The following is a 20,479-nucleotide window of genomic DNA, read 5'->3' on the forward strand; positions in this document are numbered from 1 at the left end:
CCTGTCGTTTAAGTATATAATTAAATATTATATGTATATATATAACGTTCTTTTCTATTTCACGCTTTTACGTTCTACACGGATATCGAAAAATAAATACATGCATAATTCTACTTTAAAAAAATGGTGATCTTGAAATTTCGTAAAAAAAAAAAAAAAGTGTATATGAAGAAGAACTATTTTTATCGTTGCATGTGGCTCTTGAAATAATGTAACTTTGTTCTGAGAAGTCTTTTTATACAAAGCAAATAATAATAACTAAACAAATAACAATAACTAAAGCAGATTATTTAGATGATCTTATTTAGTTGGACTAATCTGTACATAATATCACTATACTATAAAAAAATCAGTACTAATAAAAACAAACACAAATTCTTTATCCCACATTTTCCTAATTAGTTGTGAATTATAAAATTATAAATAGTCATTCGAAGGAATTTTACTTTTTCATCATAGAAAATCACTATTAATAATAAAAAATTAGAGTAAAAAAGAGACGTTCATATTTAATTATCCTTCCTTCACACTTGTATGATTTGCGTATAAGAGTAGGGTACGCATACGTAGTATGTATGAAAGAGAATACAAGTTATATGATGCATGTTGTATATGTATATGTTATGTTTTTATGTATCTAAGCATTTATAGAATATTTTCGATGAATTAGAAGTGAATTTTTCTATTGGAAAAATAAATATTTTTGGACATGGGAAACTTACTATGGTGGTTATATGAGATGAATAAGTGGAATTAAAAGTAATAAAATCATATTTAATATCTGACTTATTCAGAAATTAAAAATTCGAATAGCAAAACATACACATAACCTATCATAGCATAAAGTGATACGAAAGTTATAATCATGCCGGTTTTTCAAGAATCATGTGCAGAGGTAATTTACAATGTGTTTACAGCATAGAAGTATAAATATTTCAAATATAAAACTTTTTGTACAATTATCTTAAATGTGTTTCAGCAAATTCAAGCTCAAACGATCATTATAATTCATCCTGGATCCATGTATCTTAGGATGGGACGAGCATCTGACTTAAATCCTTGTACAATGCTAAATGCTGTTGCCAGAAAACGTTTAGCTGGAGGGTTAGAATATAAAGACAGTTTACTACCACCAACTGTACCACGAGTAAGTTCTTTTTACAAATAACACTTTTATAAAGATGTTTCATTTTTTATTGTTTTTAGTAGACAAAAGAGCTGACACAAGCAATGGAGGAATCTCGTCTACAAGTATCTCATACATTACAATCTTGTCTCCAATCCGATGGAAGAAGAAGATATGCTACGCCACCCCAACAAATAGCTGCTTTTAATCGCAGATCCAATCCAGAAATATCATCTCCATGTAGTGTCGAATGGATAAAGACAGATAAAGACATTGTAGTTGGAGATGATGTATTATCGTTGAATCCAGATGATAATTTCAATATTCACTTTCCATATAGGAGAGGTGAACTTAACATTCATTCTGGTCCTGGTGGTAGTTTGAGATCTGTTATGGCTGATTTAAAAACGATTTGGGAATATGTTCTCACAGAAAAAATGGACATTCCTTTAAGAGATTTGAAACATTATCGTGCTGTTCTTATAATTCCAGATATTTATAACAGGCAATATTTGAAAGAATTAACAACGCTGATGCTCTGTGATATTGGATTTGGAGCATGTTTTTTATTACAAGTTGGTACTAATATTTTTGTTTTTATTCTTAGAGTATTCTATTGCTGGTGAATTAATATTTTACTATGTTTTAAAGGATCACGTCGCAGCTACGTTTGGTGCAGGATTGGGATATGCATGTGTAGTTGATGTTGGAGATCAAAAAACATCAGTTTCTTGCGTAGAAGATGGAATCTCTCATAGAAATACTAGAGTACGAATGGATTATGGCGGAGGAGATATCACTCAGACATTCTTCTGGCTACTTCAGAAATGCGCTTTCCCGTACAAAACATGCGATCCATCTAATAAGCTAGACGCGTTACTCTTGAGTCAATTAAAAAAAGATTTCTGTCACGTTGATTTGAATGTATGCGGATCTCAGGAAAAGACGTTTGTAGTTCGAAAACCGAAACAACAAACCGAGAAATACACTCTACAAGTAGGCGATGAGTGTTTAGTCGCACCTTTAAGTTTATTTCAACCTGAATTATTTAAAGTTACTGGAACACATAGCGTACATATACAAAAGAGGTCAATGGGAGATCCGGAAGACCCGCACGACGAAAATTACCTGCGAGAAACGAGTGTATGTAGATTTACATAGAGAGGTGAGTATGCTTATTTTTCTAGTATGAACATTAGTTTCGTTACTAACTGTTTAGAGAAGAGGTATGAAAGAAAATCTTGAGCAAACATCTGAAATGCAAGAAGAAGCAACTGCACCAACTGTAGGAGGGGAAGAAGAAGTGGTCGTAGATGCAGTAGATTCAGCACCGACCTTATCGAATCGCGATCTGGATGCTCCACGTGACTTTGTAGTGGGCCCCCAGCAACTATTAGGATTAGATCATGCTGTACTTCAAAGTATCGATCGCTGTCGTATGTATATTCAGTTGACTCATCAAATGTGAAATATATATAATATATATAATAGACTTTAATTACTGTTGCATTTTTGATAGCCACGGAAGATCTGAAAAGAAAAATGTACAGTTGTGTACTTGTTGTTGGTTCTGGTATGAAATTTCAAGGTATAGGTATGTGGCTACACAATCGGATTTCCCTTCAAATTCCCTACATGTATAGGGCTGGTATGTATATATATATCTATGCTGTTTTGTCCTTAAATAAAAAAGATACTATATATTCTATTTTGCATATAATGCAAAGAACAATTGGATATCATAACACAACCAAAAGAAATGGATCCTGGTATGACAGCATGGAAAGGGGCAGCAATTCTAAGTTGTTTAGAATCTGCTCAAGAATTATGGATTGGTCGACAAGAATGGGAACGAACAGGTGTCAGAGTATTGAGAGAAAGAGCACCATTTATGTGGTAAAAATGCTCGAATAAAACATTTTTTTAAAATTAAAAAATTTTAATGTAAAATATTAAACTTAAATTTTGATTTGGCCATTTTTTACAATTATGTATTACATATATCATTATCTACCATATAATATTATCACCTCCCTATTTTTAAGCACTTAAATTTAAGTAATTAAAAATAAACCTTATTTTAAAAATATAGAATTTATAGTACATATTATATACCTATAACATATCCATTAATCTAACTTTAGTTTTATCATTTCTATGATACATAATAATGTCAGCTTCGAGCAGGAAGTTTACAAAATCCAGAGTTTCCGGTGTAACATCTACATACAGATCATTACCACCTCTTGTGTATGATGTTGTCAACTCCTGAAAATTTATATCCATTTGTTCTACCTTTTGAATAATAAAAATTTTTGTATGACTTTAAATATTCTGTACTTACCCCTAAAAACTCTTTGAAATTCTGATTTTCTGGGAATAACTTTTCTACTACTGCATGCTAAGCATTTACACACATATAATTATAATAGATTCATTATAGATAAAACATTAAATATTAAATTTATATATTTATATTTTTTTGTCATACCAAATCTCTTTTTACAGTTCGAAACATGCGTTTCGCTATAACATGTTCCGTATTATAGGTTGTATTGGCCGTCAGTTCGTTTGCACCTAAGTAGGCTTCTTTCATCTTCTCCAAACCCATTCTTTTGTTTTGCAAGCTGAAACAAACATATACGATTTTATAGAATGTCAAACCAAAATAGTTACAAAGTGATACTCTATTATTTTACGAACTAAGATATATCGTTTTTAATATCCGAAAGTTGCGTCTTCATTTTCTCAAAAAGTTGGTGAGCATTTTGAACTTCCTTTTCAAGTTCTGTTAAGACTTCAACGTGCAAATCAGACGTTTTAGGAATGGGATAATCTTTTGGTTCTTCTAAAATAATTTTACTAAATAAACTGTTACACAATTTGTGTTGCTTCTTTCTTACATCTTCTGGATTGCAAGTTTTATTCAAAGCAACTTGTTCGTAATTGTTCGAGATTACATTCATCGTGTCTTCTATTTCTTTTTGTCGCTCCATCTGGGTTTCTTTTAGAGCTTCGAAAGCATCTTGCAACGTATATTCCATTTTTTTCTCTTCTCTTTTAGACTTTATTGTGGAAACAAAACATTTAAAGTATCACGAAACTTTTCTGTGAAATGGCGGGAAATCAAATATGTATATACACCCGTTTTTCATTGAACGTTACATTGCCCTTAAGTCTGATGGAGACTAAATTGTGATTGGTATATTTTGAAACCATTCATGTACGTGCTTGTTACGTAAATATGTCTGACAACTCTGTTGTCTGTTAGGATTGAGGTTAAGTCGGTTTATTTGGTCAAAATGATGTGTAACCGAATAAACTTCGTTTTGAAACATTTTTATAAACGACCAATTTGGAACTGTCGTTTGTGCTCAACAATTCCACAAACAAGTAAGTACAAATACGGAATTTTTATTCATTTTCTCGTTGTATCAGAATCTTTAGTCGAATAGAGGTTATATTGATAATAATGTATAGTCGAATAAACTTCACTGTAAGAAATTCTTGCGAACAATCGATCTAAAATTGTATAAAAATACGCTTGATAATTCCACAAGTAAGTAGATAAATCGAAATTTCCATTTATCTTCTTGTCAAGTCAAGTACAAGTTATATTTTTAGCTTTATTGCTTTATGTCTATAGCTATCGAATGAAATTATTAATATATAATTTACAGCAGATGAAAGGGATCCTGCTCCATTTTTCTTCGATAGACATGTACAGGAATTATTGACGACCTTGACTCGCATCAATTATGAAAAGGTTTTTGCAACACGCAAAGATGGAGCGCCGTTGGAAGTTCCACAGTATGCTTTTATGACGGATAAAGAATTACAAGAGGCACGAGCTCTATTAGCAACAAAAGCAAAAAGACGCATCCAGATGCCACCTGTTGTGAAAATCAGATCAGACGAGGTTGAAGTACTGGTCAAAGAGCCTGAATTAGAGGGTTACGAGCAATATAATCTCGTGTTTACAGATATATCTTTTGGAAAAAATAATAGAGACAGATTAATTGTGATACGAGAGCCAAACGGTACATTGAGACAAGCAACTTGCAACGAGAGGCACAGAATGAATCAAATATACTTTCCTATAAATGGTAGAGAGTTACACACTCCAAAGATGTTCTTCCATCCATATTTGAGTGTAAGAAACGTTTTAATATTCCTTTCTTTTATAAAAAAAATACTTTTTAATGATCTCTTTTATCAGTGACTTAAATATTCATTAAATCCTATATAATCGTTGCTTGAGATCTGGTTCTGCCGCCGTCTCACTGTTATTATTTATAATTTACTCTGTATCTCATGTACATGTATATATATTTTTATTTAATACGTAATATATTTATAGGATCTATTGGATCAAGGAGAATTCGAATTCATCTTAGATAGAGCGTGTTTGCAGTTTGAACCTGATGATCCAGAATACCACAGGGTTACGAAAGAAGTGTATTCCTACGTGTATGAATTAAATAAACTCGATGCTCTGCGATCTACGAGGCATTTTGGTCCGTTGGTATTTCAACTTGCCTGGGAGAAAAATATCAATAAGTTGTTGTTGGAATTGATCGACACTGAAAACATAGAAGAGGCAGGCGCGCTGGTACGGTTGTATTACGCGCTTCATCCTGATGTTAAATCGGCTCAGGAAACGATACACGAGGACATAGAATTAATCAAAGTTTACGCCGAATTGAATTCTCTAGAGCGACACGCGATATCAAACGCTATACAGAGGTACAATAAAATGCAAAAGGAGAGAAAGGAGGTGGAGAAGGGTATAATGAAAGCACACGGGCTGATCGACAATGAGGACGTGTAACCGAGAACGTGAACGCTCGTTGGAGTTCGCCGCTGGGTCAGTCAACCGCTTTGTTGCTCTTTATTTTATATACAAATACTTTGCATTTGCGACTAAATAAAACCGGTATACAATCAGAATAACAGAATTTCGATGATTATTAATCGATTATTTTATTACGTGATAGTTACTTACAAACATTTACAAATGTAACAAGTCAATTCGATTTGGCGTACAGGATCGTCGGAAAACATTACATATCGATTATTGGCTAACGTTCTGGAAATAACTGAATCGATTTCGGGTCCCGCTTTTGCGTCTCGCGGTCGAAAGGTGTGGCATCGATATTTCACACCTCTCGAGGGAGAAATTATTGCCTGGGGATGGGTTGGGCCATGGATAATAGATCATGAGCCATGGGGTGGTTGTCGAGGATGCGATGTGACTCGGTTACGTAAAATAGGAAACGTATACTTTCGTGAGTAGATAAACGGAGGAACAAAGGAAGGATGGTAGGAGAGGAAAGGGATCGAATCGGCAGAAAACGAAGAAGTGCGCGTTGAGAGAAAGCAGCTTTGTACAAATGCAAATTATGCGACTGGAGGCTGCTGCATGTAAGTACCTACTTGTCGTGAATGGAACAATATACAAGTTCGACTGTGAAGATCGAACGAGAAGTGCTTGTTCGTTGGGATCGTGTACCGTCTTGATCGTTTAATGATTTGATAAACACTCGCAACTGAATACTGTGATCGATCGTTATTATCCATATTCTTATTCATATTACTTCTTATCGTTATATGTATATTAATTATTACTTCCATATAGATGCGTTTCATGGTGTATGTAGAAAATAAATAATAGCCACGATTACGATCGGCGTAGTAGACGAAATCTTTACTAATCGACTATCAAAGAATGACGACGCGACGAAAGAAAGGGAAAACCGCGGCAAGCAATCATTCCAGTTGAATAGGAAAACGAACGGAAAGGAAGAAGCACGGAATCAAATCTATCGGCTATTAGGCCTCTCGAAGCAAAGTATGCGCATATCGATTATATAAATGTGTATCTCTGATTTCTGTCGAGCACTGGGAAGCACGGTTATCTTATTCCGTTTAGCTCATCGCTAGTCCGACATCTCTCTACAACCTCGATAACAAAAGCAGCGGGTATTCTTCTTCGCTGTCAACGTTACTACCGAATCTTACTCCATATCGTCGTTCTCTACTCATTCTTCTTTCTCTCGCGCTTCCTGCGTTTTTTTTTTTTGACAGGGATACCGCGAATTTCATCAACAGATCACGCGGTTTCTTAAAGGCTGACAGAAATTTGGGATTGGCGCGTGACAACTGCGATATGCTCTATCAACGAACTCTGACGCGATTCAAGCGAATCAATTTAATCAGCTAATCGAATTAGGAATGAACGTTTGGCGTGGAATAGCGCTGCGAATCGTTCCAAGAACGCGCTAATTAGATGTAGATTTGGGGTTAGGTTCGATCGGTCGAAGATACGGCAAATTCGTGAAGCCAGCAAACGAGTCGGTCATCACATGATACATCGAATGATAATTTACATGCCGATCTCACGAGATTTTGCAGAAATTTTTCACGAAACGAACCATACTTTGGAACGAATCGACAAGCAGTTTGACAACGCCGTGTAAACACTCGCTGCATTTTTCGATCGGTAAATATTGAGCAATGTTCCTTTCGATCTTGCCATTGTCCGTCGAAAAATTGATCTTCTTCGGAATTTCCATTATTGGAGAATCGATTCCAATATATTGGAATTATTATGCCAATATAATGGAAATAAAGCATTAACCGAAACGCGTTTACCACGACACGAGATAAGGTCGCACTCTACCCTCGCGTTTTCCATCGAGGTTACATCTTTTTTCTTTTTCCGATCAAAGCTACTTAGAAACATACGAAGAATCTTTCACACACCGTAACTTACAAGTAAATATAAGGAGAGATATAGTTTCTTTCAGCGCGGTCGTTAGCACTTTGTGCGAGTTCGTACATAGCCGGTTCTTAAACAGGAATAAACGTTCCCATTAAACGTTCTCTGCAAAGGATATCTGACATGACACGACAGTGTATTACGACGCTGTTCTGCTGCTTCTCTATCAATCTAACTCTATTCGCTTAAATATTCGTTTATATAGAAATTCTCATCTTACTCCTGTGCTTTGTGTATATAAATTTATCGTTTCTCTTTCGTAGATATAGTTAGATATACTCATAGGTATGCACGATAGACCACGATCATAGCGACAGTCGGTTTTATTCGCTCGAAGTTAGCAGAGCTTGGCTCGAGGAGAAAACGCGAGTAAAGGGGCGTGTCGTTTTATCGGTTGTTTATCGGCTTTCGCTCTCCATTTTGGCACAATCGTCGCTACAACTTGACGTATGCTCGACGATACAATCATTTTATCCTGTCTAAACCAGGAACTGGATTTTCGAATCGCCCAACTTTTTTTTATTCCTAAACGATCGTGAGGGGATCACTCCCAGCCTCTTTCGCCTCCCTATTATTATGCGTCCGGATTATGCGTTCCGAAAGAGAGAGATTGCGCTTTTCGTTTACGATTAGTAATACTATATATCGTTATTAATTATGATAATCGATATTATAAATTACGCGTGACTCGCTAAGTTCTCTACGCTGTTTTCTCTACTTTCCAGCCGGCGAGGTCGCCTCGTCGCGATCTACTCTTCCCACAAAAATCGCCCTTTCGTTCCCCAGTTTTTATCCTTCGCTTGCTTAAAACGCGGTTAACTCGCGAGCACGACTTCGGCGGCAGCCACGTTTACGCTCGCCTCGAGCAACGAACGGCTTCTCGGTCACAGAATATCCGTTTCGTAGATCTTGCTAGTGGTAGTGGTAGCCGTCGTACTCGCGGTGCTGCATGTCGTTGACGCTACGGCGGAAACGCTCGCTGCCGACGTGTTACAAGCAACGATCGCTGTCTGACTGCCGTTAGATTCGCCGGAGCTGGTCGTTGCGATTACGTTGGACGCGACGTTGCAGTTGGCCATCCTCTGCTGTTCGTTCGACTCTTCTTGTCGCGCATGAACGCCATCCACAGAAACTACCTCTTGAGTAACAGAGGGCTGCTTAGCAGCAGTTAGACTAGTTAAGGATCCAGAGCTGGCAGTGCTCAGTCCCAAGCCCATCTTAGCCAACAAATTACTCTCGGATCCTGTCTTCTTCAAAAGATCTGGTGGCGCAGGCGGAATTGTAGTCAGACCCGCCGTGTTCCTTTGTAACTGTTGCAGTCTCGCGTATTGCTCCTGCAGAGCCTTCTGTTTACGCAACAGCTCCTGATGCCGTTGCTCCAGCTGCTCCTGCCTACCCTTCTTGCTCTGCAGACCTTCCTGCGAGTTGACGCTCTCGCAGGAACTGGAATTGCTGGTGGATAGCACGGCTGACGACTGAGAGCTCGTTGAGTTGTTATGAAGCACTGGATTGGGTGCTGTGCTCTCGAGCGTAGCCACAGGCTGTTCTGTTGGTAGAGCCATGGGAGGCTTGCCCTCTTTAATAGGAAGGGTACCGCGTGCCGGTGGCCTTCGGAGCGTGGCGTTGGCGCTCTGTAAATTATAAGAATGGTTTCTAGGTGGTAGCTGAGGGCTGGTGGGACTAGCCAAGGGAGACCTGGAGCTGGTGCGCGGCGGTGGAGGCGGTGGCACCCTTCTGGCGCTGGCCAGCTGAAGTAGCTCCGCGTTTCTCTCAGGCACCGGTGGCTTCTGTCCGGGAACGAATCCTTGCGGCAGCGTAGGCAGACTCGGCTGCTCCTGCAGGGACACCTGAAGTCTCGCTATAGGGGGCGACGTGTCTGTGTCCGAACTAGACGGATAAGAGTGCAATCTGCGAAGCGTTCCTCCGGCGTTTGGTGGCCCTACCGTTGGCGCCAGTGTTCCGCCGCTTGGTAACAACGTTCCACTGGAAGAATCTACGCTCCCCTTCCGTCCTATGTCCGAGATGCACGGCGGTCGACCCGTTGTTGCTACCGTGGATGCACCGACTGCCTCTCCTCTGCTTCCTGACCTGCCCAGCTCGGAAAGCATCGTCGAGGAGCCTTGCGCGTGACCTAGCTGCGAGCTTGGCCTCGAAAACGTCTGCAGTTCGTCTAGCAGAGCGTCGAGTGCGTTCTCCGGACGCTGCTGATGGGTGGCGGGTGGTTCGTGAGGGTGGGGCCCTCCCCCGATGACGCTCGCTGACCCCACGACAGTGCGTTCCGCTGGCACAGGGGCAGCTGCCTGCGTTCGATACGTGGACGACCGGTTATCAAAGACTGTCCTCTTCGGCTCTACGAACGCGACTGTACACGGCTAGTGTACGCATGGACGCGAGGCCGATCGAGCTCGATAGATCGAGCTCTCTCGGTCTTGCGGCTTGCAACTTGCGGATGGAGGCTCGAGCGATCGTCGAAAGTTGTGTGTGAGATGGGAGATAGTAGAAAAAAAGAAGATTTTTGGTGGTTATATGCGGCATCGATGTGATCAACTTTCGATGACGCCGAGAACCGTCGCAGAGGGCGGTGCGCCATTATGATCCGGGATCGAATGTATTTTCAGGAAATGAGGAATATATAGCGACTTACGAAACTATTTGCAATAACTATAACACAGGATTTCTCGCCATTGAGACTCGATTGTATTTGAAAGTAATCCGAAAGCGTACACGGAAGTTGCACAGTTATTTACCGCATAACGTATGTATATAACGTATAACAGACGAATTATGTCGTCGAAGATATGAATTTGCATAAAAGTCCACTCGCGTCGTACCCACAATCAAATTTCAAAATATCTTCGAATCTTATTAATATGTTAACGGTACAAAATGCATTCGTGAAACGCTTCTAATGACTCAAACAATTTCATGAAGCACTATATGTATCCCCGTATGAAGCGGAAGAGAGATTGGTAGTAGGACGCACCGCTATCGAGCGACGATGGCTCGCGAATCGACCATTCGTGTATCGGCTACGTCATGCCAGTAATAGTGAAATGTGCGCGAATATAATGTTCGCATGCAAGGGTGCTGTGGGTGAGACAAATGGTGAGCGATCGAGGGCTAGAGCGTGATAGTGAGATAGATAGACAGATAGATAGATAGAGAGAGAGAGAGAAAGAAAAAAACCGTGAGAAATAGGCGAAAAAAGTAGGATGACCGAGAAAATCGGAAGGCGCGAGATCGATCGAACGATGCGAGTCAATGAGTCGGTGAGCGCAAATAGAAAAAAAGTATATTATAACAAAATCAATGGAATAAACATACGTAATTATTAATTCCGTTAAATAGTTACCTGCGGTCTGGGTTATACGTTTTGTGCGTGCGTTGTGCGTGTTACAAGTCAGTACTCGTTTGGGGCTCTTTTACATTTGGCATCGATTGTTGTCGTCCAGTATTAGTCAACTTAAAAAAAAAAACAGAGAAACCAAAAATCAAAAATCCAAAATCAGATTTGCGGCCGTTGTAATCGGCGTAGCTCTGTGTCCTAATTCGCTCGCGAATAGTTCTCACGGAGGCGCGGCGATCGACGCTTCCAGAACGTTTCTCGTCCCGCATTTATCATCCGTGTTCTCTTTGTCAGTCCGTGTACGAAAAAGAAAGCCGTGCTAGTCGAGTAACGTTCGCCGGGCATCCATCAAAAATCCTCTATTTCGTTCCCGAAAACGTACGTTAGCTGTTTGTTGCCTCTAGAAAAAAAGTGTTACTCGATACCCGGTAAACGCGCCTCGACTGCGTCTTTTTTGTTCGGCAAAAAACGAAGCTTGAAACAGCATGCATGGCTACACGCTAGCTCGACGTGCAGAGCAAACGGAGATCGCCAACTCCTGTACGTGTGTACAACATATTTAAATCACGTGCATGTCGCATGCTGCGCGTACGATACGCGCGCATTCCTTTACGCACACACGAAGGAACATGCTTGAAAAAAGTTGCAAACGAGTGGGGTCTGGTTCGAAGAAAGAAACACAGGTATATACACGGTATAAAGTAATGTAAAAGTTGGCCGATCAAAGATACACACAGTCAAAACCTTTGGTCCAATCCTTATAGTAAGAGAGAGAGAGAGAGAGAGAGAGAGAGAGAAAGAAAGAGAGAGAAAGAGAGAGAGAGAGAGAGAGAGAGAAGAGAGGAAGGAAGAAAAAGAGAAAAGGGGCGTGTGTACAGAAACATGTGTATGGAACAAAGTGACGACGTCGAATCGATCCGTTTTGAAAGAACCGAAAGTTTGGACGGTGAAGCAAGGGTGCCGGCGAGCTGTGAACCAATCTCGCAAGAAATCGAAAGCAACGGTGAAAAATTATATGAGACGCGACAGTCAGAGCAGAATGACCAAAGAAAAAGTGAGGATGATAATGGCGTGATGACGATGATCGAGTTTTGCGCGTACCAAGCATCAGCGAACGTCCCAAACGACTGCAAAATCATAAATGGAACAAGCAACGAAACTTTTTATTCGCTCGAATATCTACAGGTTGATTTTCCAATAAATAACTCGACGAATGTGTTTGCAAAAGCAAATACAAGAGAAACGTAATAGATACGATCTATGATCGTCGAGTTATCTGGAGAATTGATTTACCAATTGTACAGGTTCATTTTCTTAAATCGACAAATAAGAGTCGTTCACGCTTCTTGAGATTTTTCCAATTTTATACGTGAAGCGTCTGTTATCGACGCACTTATATCTTGCGTTATTTCTCGAATTTTCTCTACCGCTGTTTGTTCGTTCGCTGCAGTTAACCGAACTAATTGGCAAATATGCGGCATAAATAATTCGGCGAATGTTTGACGAAACAACAAATTGACAAAGTGCATGATCCTTGTTGTCGAGTTATTTCTTTCTTTTCTTGTGAAATCATCCCGTAAAGTTAAATCTACATTGACACACAACTGTCCGCGGACACGTGTCACGGTCAATCGGCGTCTGTTTTACTGCCTGTTCCCCAGGAAATACAGACGCTGATTGGACGCGACGCGTGCCTGCGGACAATTGTTCGTCAGTGTGAGATTTAGCTTAAGACGTAGTGGTAGATAGAAATCATGGATACGAAACGCCTATTCGAGCGGCGAGAAATTCTTTCTCTTCTCTCCCCGTAGATGCATGTATTCGTAATATAGGTTAGCGAAAAGTGCGAATAGTGAGAAAGGGGGCTGCAGGACCGAGCGAGGAACGAGCAGTTGCGCATTCGACGACGATCACGTGCAATTTACAGGATTCTTTCATTTCCAATGTTCATCGTGATCGTCGTGTTTGTCGTCGTTGTTGTGGTCGTCGTCGCGAACTTAATCTCGGGAAATCCAATGTAAACCTTGTGTGTCGAGAACAGAGACGGGGGTTGGGGGATTGTTACACCTTACTATAAGAAATGGATTGGAACGAGTGTGTCTGACGAGTCGAGATCGCAACTACTTTGTTTCCTTGGAAATGATGCCGCGTGGCTCATCGAGCGTTACTCGGACGATACTCCGACGTAAATTATGAGTAAAAGGTCGTCGTAAAAATTGGTATATGCATCTAAGAGAATAAATCGTTAAATATAAGAGTATACAGCGATAATGTAATAAGAAGGAGGTATTGCGAGAAGGCCAAGTGAGAGCTCGTAAGGCGCGTAGCGCGTAGCACAGCCGAGGGATTTTTGCACGCTTTTATCAATCCCGGAAATGTTTCGTGCGTGTCGAGTATGCTCTTTGCCGGTACGTGTCGGGTCTGAAAAGCGCTGGGACATAGCGGGACAACGATAACAAAGCTCTAGGTGTGTCGGTAAGATGCAAACAACGCAACGCGACTAGAGGCCTTGAATGGTTTTATTAACAATCCGGCCATTTTCATCTGTTAAATGACCTAACAAAACAGATACGGGTATGTATTGTGCGTTAAAAGATTCGCGAATCGAACTCCCGACATATCTGATATACGTATAATCCTTGGACGGTGAAAGCTGGGTCACGTCTCGTTCCTGCAAATATTTCACGTTTATTCCTTTAGAAATTACTATGGACTATTTCTTTTTTTTTTTTATATAAATTTAAAATTAAATTTTCATTCGAGTAAAATTTCTCCTCTTATTTGCTACTCGCTTTACTTTTTCTTATACAACATCCCTTCGGTAATATCGTAGCGTGCTTGAAAAATAAATTACGTTAATATTTATTGTTTTATTTGAATTATAGGTATCTGTTATCTGATTTTACCAGGTTATGTAAAGATGTCTATGTATGGTACACGAGATTTCTGCTCCGGCAGTGACCATGTGATAGTACGTTTTATCCAAATTCAAATCTTTGTTTATTCGAATGAAAAACTACCATCACGCAGTGGTAAAGATATTTTCAATCGTCTTGGAAAACAAGATATTCGACAACGATGATCTAGCTTTCATCGACTGAAGGTTAATGCACGTTCTAATTGTAAATCCTGACCTCTAGATGAAACGTTCGCGATTCAGTAGTACGAACCGGTGCGGGTCAGACAACTCCTCGGTGCGAAGAGAGAGAAATAGAGAAAGAGAGAGAAAGAGAGAGAGAGAGAGAGAGAAAGTGAGAGAGAGTGAAAGAGAGAGAGAGAGAGAGAGAAACTGATTCGCGACCGCGATTATTCCCAACCTTTCGTCACGACAGTAAAAAACAGAGCTCTATCGCGTCTAAACGATATATATGTATATGTATATACGAGTTATATATATGTATAGATCCGGAGCAACGACGACAAGAATTCGCTCGGCGAATCCCTCGAAGAATTCCGCCAAACTTCCACGCAAGGCTTTACTTTCTCTCTCGCTACCGCTTAAAAAAAAAGGACAGTCTCTTTTCGCGCGTGTACACGGAAAAAAAGAAAGACGGGAGGAATTTGGCAAAATGCTTCGAGCGTCGTGAAGGATAAACAGTTATATGAACAATATGACGATTTGTGCGGCAGACATCATACCGACAAAAGGAATATATATATATATAATATATATATAAACACGCGTGTGTGTGTGTATGTATGTATGTATGTATGTATGTGTGCGTTGCGCGTAGGGGTGTGTGTGGGGGGTATATATATATATATATTTCGTGTGTGAATATATATCTGGAATTGGTGATTGTATATGTGTACATATGTGTTTGCATATATATGTGCGTTTGGATGTATGGATATTTATATATATATATATAGTATATAAAATAGTACAGAATAATAATGGTAATAATAATGGTAATAATAATAATAATAATAATAATAATAATGATAATAATAATAATAAAGTAGAAATATTAATAATAATAATTAATAATTTATAAATATATGAATCATTAAAAAATTACTCGTGACTGGTCTGTATGGCCTCCTTGAAGTTAGTACTCCACTTCCAGCCATACTAAAAAATTAATATAATATTCACTATCTTGCCTGCAACCTGCGTTTTATAGTTCTTATTAAAAAGGAAAAGTAGAGATAGAGAGGAATATATATATATAATATATAGAGAGATATTATTTCTTTAATTAATAAACAGTCTAATTAAAAAACTCGCTGTGTCGAGACAGCGGCGTAAGGTCTGCGTAACCCGCGTCGCTTGTCAGGCATATACTCGTATCAGGACGACGTTACATGTGGCAAAGCATCATCATCATCATCATCATCGTTAGGGCCGATCGAACCTCTCGTTTCGCTCGTATTATCGGAAAGAGAAGGGACGATCAAAACGCGAGCAACAACCGACGATGGCGAACAAATTTTTGTCGTTGTTGTCTCGCGTCCAGCCCGCCGCTCCAAATTCGTCTCTTTCGAACAAGATTTAATTGAAAAAAAAAGACAAGATTTTTATATATATATAATATAAAATATAGTGGGAACAAACGCTCTTTAATCACGTCGCGACGCAGATTTTTTCCTTTCTTTTTTCCTTTTTTTTCCCCTTAAGTCACAACTAACACTGAGAATGATCTGACAAAACACGGTCGTCGGCACTCGCGGTCATTCGATACAGAAGCAAAGAAAACAAGGAGACAGAGAAAATTGGGAAAAAGAGCTTTTCGTATCGTAGCTCGACGACCGAAACTCGTTTTGTCACATCATACGCTGCTAAATGTATAAAAAATATCTATACTATCGGGACACAGCAAACACTGAAAATATTGGTGATGGGGGGTTGATCAGGGTGGAAGTCAGGGTCCATGTCACAAAGAGACACAAGTTGAAGGAAGATTCGTTTTGTCACTGGGACGTTCGATAGAAACGCGTGTTTGGCGTACTGCCCCAATCCTTTACCTCTATAGAGACTTGTGGTCCTGGCCGCTGAATTTTCGCGACAAAGCTCGTCCGAGAAACGAGCGGCTCGTTTCGTATCGAGGAAAGGTTTACATTAGATTTCGACTAGACTTCGATCGAGAGACCGAGAGATCCAACGGTCGACAAAGAGATCCATGGATCCAACGAGGATCCTTCTTGGAGTAACGAACACGCGAAGACCGTATCTTTCGCGAACTTGAAGCCGTAGAGAAGGCACTGTACGCACGAGATCGTTTCCAGAGACGAATCCCGAGACCGAGTTTACTCTTGGATACAGGCGAATCAAGCAAAGTGTATTTCGGTGGCACGCGTTTCGCAGTGTTTTGGTGCCGATTGCGTGAAAGATCACGAATGCACGCATGGACTCGCGTATGTACGTACACTCCCGTTTTTAAGTATTAGGACACCTAGTGGTATATTGTACAGAATGCGATACATTAGTATACATTGGTAGGAAAAGATTTAAACCGATCAGAATTTTCAATTCGTATAAAACAATATCCAGTAACATATGGATACAACTTGGCGAAGAAATTGTTTGCAAGAATTTTTCAAATGAGAAAATTATACAATCTCGTTGGTATAGCATATCTAGCATAGTATTATAGAGTTGTAACATTATAGTATTATAGTATCGTATAATTGTATAATTCTATGTATATTTCTGAAAGTATTATGATATGATAGAATTATAAAATTATAGAACTATGCAGATTGTTCATCTCAAACTCCCAAAACATCTTCGTTGCTTTTTTTATCAATAGAAAGAGTGGTGCGAGGACAGAGCTAATTGGCTTAAACTGACGTAAAGTTATCTCTTCAGGATTTGAAGATCATCGACATCCTTTTTAACCTAATCCAAATCTAACTTTTCACGAGTGTTCTAACACTTATGAACGAGGGTGTACATACGATACGCATACAAAATATACGAGAGAGTATGTGTACCAATACCAAAAGTACGATATGTATATATACATATATAGTTATGTATACAGTTATATAAATATATATGTGTAGACAAAATTCTATGTCACTCGTTGCATGCGCTGTTTAGCATAATAGGATACGGGGTAAGCGGTGGTCAGACTTAACGTACGTCACTGCAAGATACCACATTGTTTTACTCGATTAGGCAAAGATAGATCTACAAAGCTCTGGAATGGTGTTTCTGACGCTACTCTCATTTAAACAACGAGATTATGCCAAAAGACCGCGTCACATTTTCGCTCGCGGCATCACAGGATTTGCTCTGTTTTAATCACTCGCGAAAAGTTTTCGACGCTTCTGTCGCTTCTAGCCGCGTGTGAAGTTCTCTTTGTCAAGCAAATCGTACAAACACGACGAAGAAAGGGGAACCACGTGCATCGACTTTGCAAAGATTTCTCGGCACAATCCACGCGAACGTCCCACGAAGAAACGTAGAACGCGAAGTTGCGTTTGTGCTCCATGTCGAGTGCCTTTTACCAACAACGGTACGCGATCTTTCATCGAGATTTCCGTAAATCAAACGCTTCGTTCTTTTTTTCATCCTTCTCGGAAGGGGGCAGAGAGGTTTCCAAAGCGCGACAAACTGGATCACAGGATCGTGATAGGTTTTTTCTTCAGGAATTCCATGCAACGGGTATTATTGGAACGGAAATAGCTGAGAAAGAAGTCGAACGAGGATCCAGATTAGATAGACAGAGACATTAGAAAAGAGAAAAAGAAATAAAAGACAGCGAGCGAGCGAGCGAGCGGGGCAAATGAAGCGTTACCTTGGAATGTTGAGCAGAGGTCGGTGTTATCGGTGGCGTCTCCTCGGCGTCTACGCTCGCTGCTGCGTTTGGTAATCGCTGCTCTTGCACCGACGCCAAACTGCGGAATATACAGATTACCAGTTAGTCTTGACGAACGCAAGATCAAATTTCTTCTATCCTTTTATAATTCTCACTCGTTTCCCAGTTAATTTTGTGCATCTTTCGTTGCGCGCTTACATGACCCTAATTCAGTGGACCGTATTCAGGGACCGTAGCAATGTTACCTACCGTTTGAGCGTCACGAGGGTACTAGTGAGCTTTTTGCAACGCTTCAACGCCGACTCTAATCGTTCCGGCTCTTCTTTCAGGAATTTCTCCGCTCGTACGACCATCTCCATTTCAGAGCTCAATAAACCCTTCATACCTTCCTGAAGACTCGGGAATCGCACCTTCAGGTCCGCCACCGTTTTGCTGAAATAGAAAATGCGGTCTGTCACATTGTTTTCAATCAGGATGTAGGATTTGCTTTTGAAAGTAAAAGAATGGATGTGACGTTATACAATTAATCAAACTTGAAAGTACACAGATTTAGTACACAGTTCTTGAAAGCTTTTGCAACAGCCGTTTAGCTTTTACCAATTTAGTAATTCGCCTTTCTTTCTCTCTCTCTCTCTTTACCTGGATTTGCTCATTATCAAGGCCATGTTCTCCACATCCGACATATTGACCCTTGTCTTTCTGTTTATGACATTGCCACGTAGTTCCTCCACCGTGTTCTCCAGCTCGCTGAAAGCGGCAGATCATGTATCAGCGGTTATAGAAAATGCATCTAAGAGATACAAGAAGAAATGAGAGAATAAAATGAAACACGTACGTTAGATCTTTTACCAGCCTCAACATCTCCTGCCTGTAGAGGTCTTCCTCGCGGCTCAGTCGAATCTTCTCCGCATCCCAAGCTGCGTCGCCGCACGACAGCAACATTGTCCTATGTCCACGCAAATTAATAAAAATAGCCAATGATTATATTAAACGATATTATTAACAATATAATTATACGTGTTCAAGAAGATGAAGAGATACGTCTGAGGTACCAGTGTTTGAAATAGAAATGTGAATGAGCCTTTGGATTTGCTCAAAGTAAAGTACGTAACTGTATATTTGAACAACATACAGGATCAAATTCATTGCACAAGTATAGAGTAAACTCTATTGTATTTTGAATTTTACCTATTAATTGAGCGTCTGTGACGGCGTTTGCGTTAGAATTGGTTGCGGATGAAATAACATTTGACCCAAACCTAAAGTCAGAGACCCACCGGGGCTCAACCAAGTTTCTTCTCAACAAAGATCAGTAAGCAATTTTTACGCTTAACACGTTGAATGCCATGGGGTGACCGGTGACCCGCACACAACTTGGCCGTGGCGCCGTGCGGGTCACCGATGACAGGCGCATCAAGATTAGTAGAAATACATAATTTGAACAATTGTGAATAGCTATAAATGTTTTATTATTACCATCGTTACTACAATGGTGTGACGAAATTAATGCAGTATAAAACATATGAAAAAAAGGGCCTTGATAGTAAAGTAGACAATGCTAATCTTGTGGCGGTTCTCTAGAATTATTGCGGATCCGAATAAGTATGACCGAGGGATGGATTATGGTTTATGGTAGATCCCGGCACATAACAACGTGGAACAATTATTTTAGCGACGCGAAGAAACAATATGAGATAATTGATAATCGCAAAAAATAAGTGAATCGAGCGAAACTGCGCTACAACGCCACGTGGATCACCAGTGACCTCTCACTGGTAAGAGATACTTCTCAGAGATAAATTCATTAATGATGATTATATACCGTAACATATCTCTTGTAGGTAATATTTCAACGTTATATGTATCGCATAATAAAAAATTCATCGTGACGATACGGCCAAACCTTGTAAAATTGGCGTGGCATTCAACGTGTTAATATTGGGTTGGCAACTAGGTGATTGCGGATTTTGTCATTAGGTGGTAGTAATGACAAACCCGCAATCACTTAGTTGCCAACCCAATATTTAAGAAATTAAATGAAATCGACCGTACACGTGAAAGTCAGTAAGTCTTTCGTTTGTAATTTAGTATACATAAACTTAGAAGGAGTGAGGCGACTACGCCACAATACGTGTGGCTGTATCAGATGTGGCCGTAGTACATATTTATATAGAAACACATAAACATAAGTAGTATTCATTTCAAGTATACTTGTGCCGTGCGCAGGCTATATAACCGACCATATGGTCGTTGGGCATACTTGTGCATTGAATTTACACGTGTATAGCGCTCGAGAAGGCAGTTACACGCAGTGTGTGGTCGGCTTTGGAACTATGTAAGCCTGAGATATAAAGCAATAAATAAATAAATATATGTTACACACGAGAAAGCAATGGAAGAATCGTTTTCCGTGTAGAAAAAGAACACGGCGAGGATGAAAAACACGTGTAATTATGATG

At 39.8% G+C, this 20,479-nt stretch overlaps 4 protein-coding genes across 10 annotated transcripts in view; 2 read left to right on the plus strand and 2 right to left on the minus strand.

Moving 5' to 3' along the window:
- The first annotated feature begins 274 nt into the window (after nucleotides 1–274).
- On the plus strand, nucleotides 275–3,113 carry LOC126925235 (actin-related protein 8). Of its 2 annotated transcripts, XM_050740578.1 has the most exons (7): nucleotides 275–895; nucleotides 980–1,147; nucleotides 1,210–1,701; nucleotides 1,778–2,269; nucleotides 2,346–2,562; nucleotides 2,646–2,774; nucleotides 2,854–3,113. In XM_050740578.1, the coding sequence occupies exons 1-7, from the start codon at nucleotides 866–868 to the stop codon at nucleotides 3,024–3,026; spliced, it is 1,701 nt and encodes a 566-aa protein (XP_050596535.1). In that variant the 5' UTR covers nucleotides 275–865; the 3' UTR covers nucleotides 3,027–3,113. The 2 variants fall into 2 exon arrangements, with proteins under 2 accessions (XP_050596535.1, XP_050596536.1); XM_050740579.1 differs by lacking the exon at nucleotides 275–895 and having other exon boundaries at nucleotides 1,002–1,147; nucleotides 1,207–1,701.
- On the minus strand, nucleotides 3,045–4,174 carry LOC126925263 (uncharacterized). Its single transcript, XM_050740634.1, has 4 exons — nucleotides 3,830–4,174; nucleotides 3,618–3,753; nucleotides 3,471–3,527; nucleotides 3,045–3,394 (listed from the first exon to the last, which is right to left on the minus strand). The coding sequence occupies exons 1-4, from the start codon at nucleotides 4,168–4,170 to the stop codon at nucleotides 3,242–3,244; spliced, it is 687 nt and encodes a 228-aa protein (XP_050596591.1). The 5' UTR covers nucleotides 4,171–4,174; the 3' UTR covers nucleotides 3,045–3,241.
- A 201-nt stretch (nucleotides 4,175–4,375) lies between these two features.
- Nucleotides 4,376–6,084, plus strand: LOC126925253 (28S ribosomal protein S22, mitochondrial). 2 transcript variants are annotated; one of them, XM_050740618.1, is made up of 3 exons: nucleotides 4,376–4,519; nucleotides 4,807–5,279; nucleotides 5,487–6,084. In XM_050740618.1, the coding sequence occupies exons 1-3, from the start codon at nucleotides 4,429–4,431 to the stop codon at nucleotides 5,955–5,957; spliced, it is 1,035 nt and encodes a 344-aa protein (XP_050596575.1). In that variant the 5' UTR covers nucleotides 4,376–4,428; the 3' UTR covers nucleotides 5,958–6,084. The 2 variants fall into 2 exon arrangements, with proteins under 2 accessions (XP_050596575.1, XP_050596576.1); XM_050740619.1 differs by having other exon boundaries at nucleotides 4,382–4,519; nucleotides 4,810–5,279.
- LOC126925220 (uncharacterized) overlaps nucleotides 6,085–20,479 on the minus strand; it is a 161,014-nt gene continuing 146,619 nt past the window's right edge. For 3 of the 5 annotated variants that reach the window (XM_050740534.1, XM_050740533.1, XM_050740532.1), the window contains 5 exons: nucleotides 18,856–18,966; nucleotides 18,660–18,767; nucleotides 18,270–18,452; nucleotides 18,000–18,099; nucleotides 6,085–10,207 (listed from right to left, as the gene is read on the minus strand). In XM_050740534.1, the coding sequence (XP_050596491.1) occupies nucleotides 8,792–10,207; nucleotides 18,000–18,099; nucleotides 18,270–18,452; nucleotides 18,660–18,767; nucleotides 18,856–18,966 (1,918 nt within the window). In that variant the 3' untranslated portion in view covers nucleotides 6,085–8,791. Of the gene's footprint in view, nucleotides 10,208–15,275; nucleotides 15,329–17,999; nucleotides 18,100–18,269; nucleotides 18,453–18,659; nucleotides 18,768–18,855; nucleotides 18,967–20,479 lie in introns of all 5 variants that reach the window. The other 2 variants (XM_050740535.1, XM_050740536.1) reach the window with 2 other exon arrangements.

The sequence above is a fragment of the Bombus affinis genome, chromosome 16 (genome assembly GCF_024516045.1).
Source record: "Bombus affinis isolate iyBomAffi1 chromosome 16, iyBomAffi1.2, whole genome shotgun sequence".
NCBI lineage: Eukaryota > Metazoa > Arthropoda > Insecta > Hymenoptera > Apidae > Bombus > Bombus affinis.

Coding starts and splice junctions, on each gene's coding strand:
- LOC126925253 (XM_050740618.1), top strand. CDS start 4,429: ATGATGTGTAACCGAATAAACTTCGTTTTGAAACATTTTTATAAACGA. Junction 4,520..4,806: donor CTCAACAATTCCACAAACAA/GTAAGTACAAAT, acceptor TATAATTTACAG/CAGATGAAAGGGATCCTGCT. Junction 5,280..5,486: donor TCTTCCATCCATATTTGAGT/GTAAGAAACGTT, acceptor ATATATTTATAG/GATCTATTGGATCAAGGAGA.
- LOC126925235 (XM_050740578.1), top strand. CDS start 866: ATGCCGGTTTTTCAAGAATCATGTGCAGAG. Junction 1,148..1,209: donor TACCACCAACTGTACCACGA/GTAAGTTCTTTT, acceptor TGTTTTTAGTAG/ACAAAAGAGCTGACACAAGC. Junction 2,775..2,853: donor TCCCTACATGTATAGGGCTG/GTATGTATATAT, acceptor TATAATGCAAAG/AACAATTGGATATCATAACA.
- LOC126925263 (XM_050740634.1), bottom strand. CDS start 4,170: ATGGAATATACGTTGCAAGATGCTTTCGAAGCTCTAAAAGAAACCCAG. Junction 3,528..3,617: donor GAACTGTAAAAAGAGATTTG/GTATGACAAAAA, acceptor GTAAATGCTTAG/CATGCAGTAGTAGAAAAGTT. Junction 3,395..3,470: donor ATTTCAAAGAGTTTTTAGGG/GTAAGTACAGAA, acceptor ATAAATTTTCAG/GAGTTGACAACATCATACAC.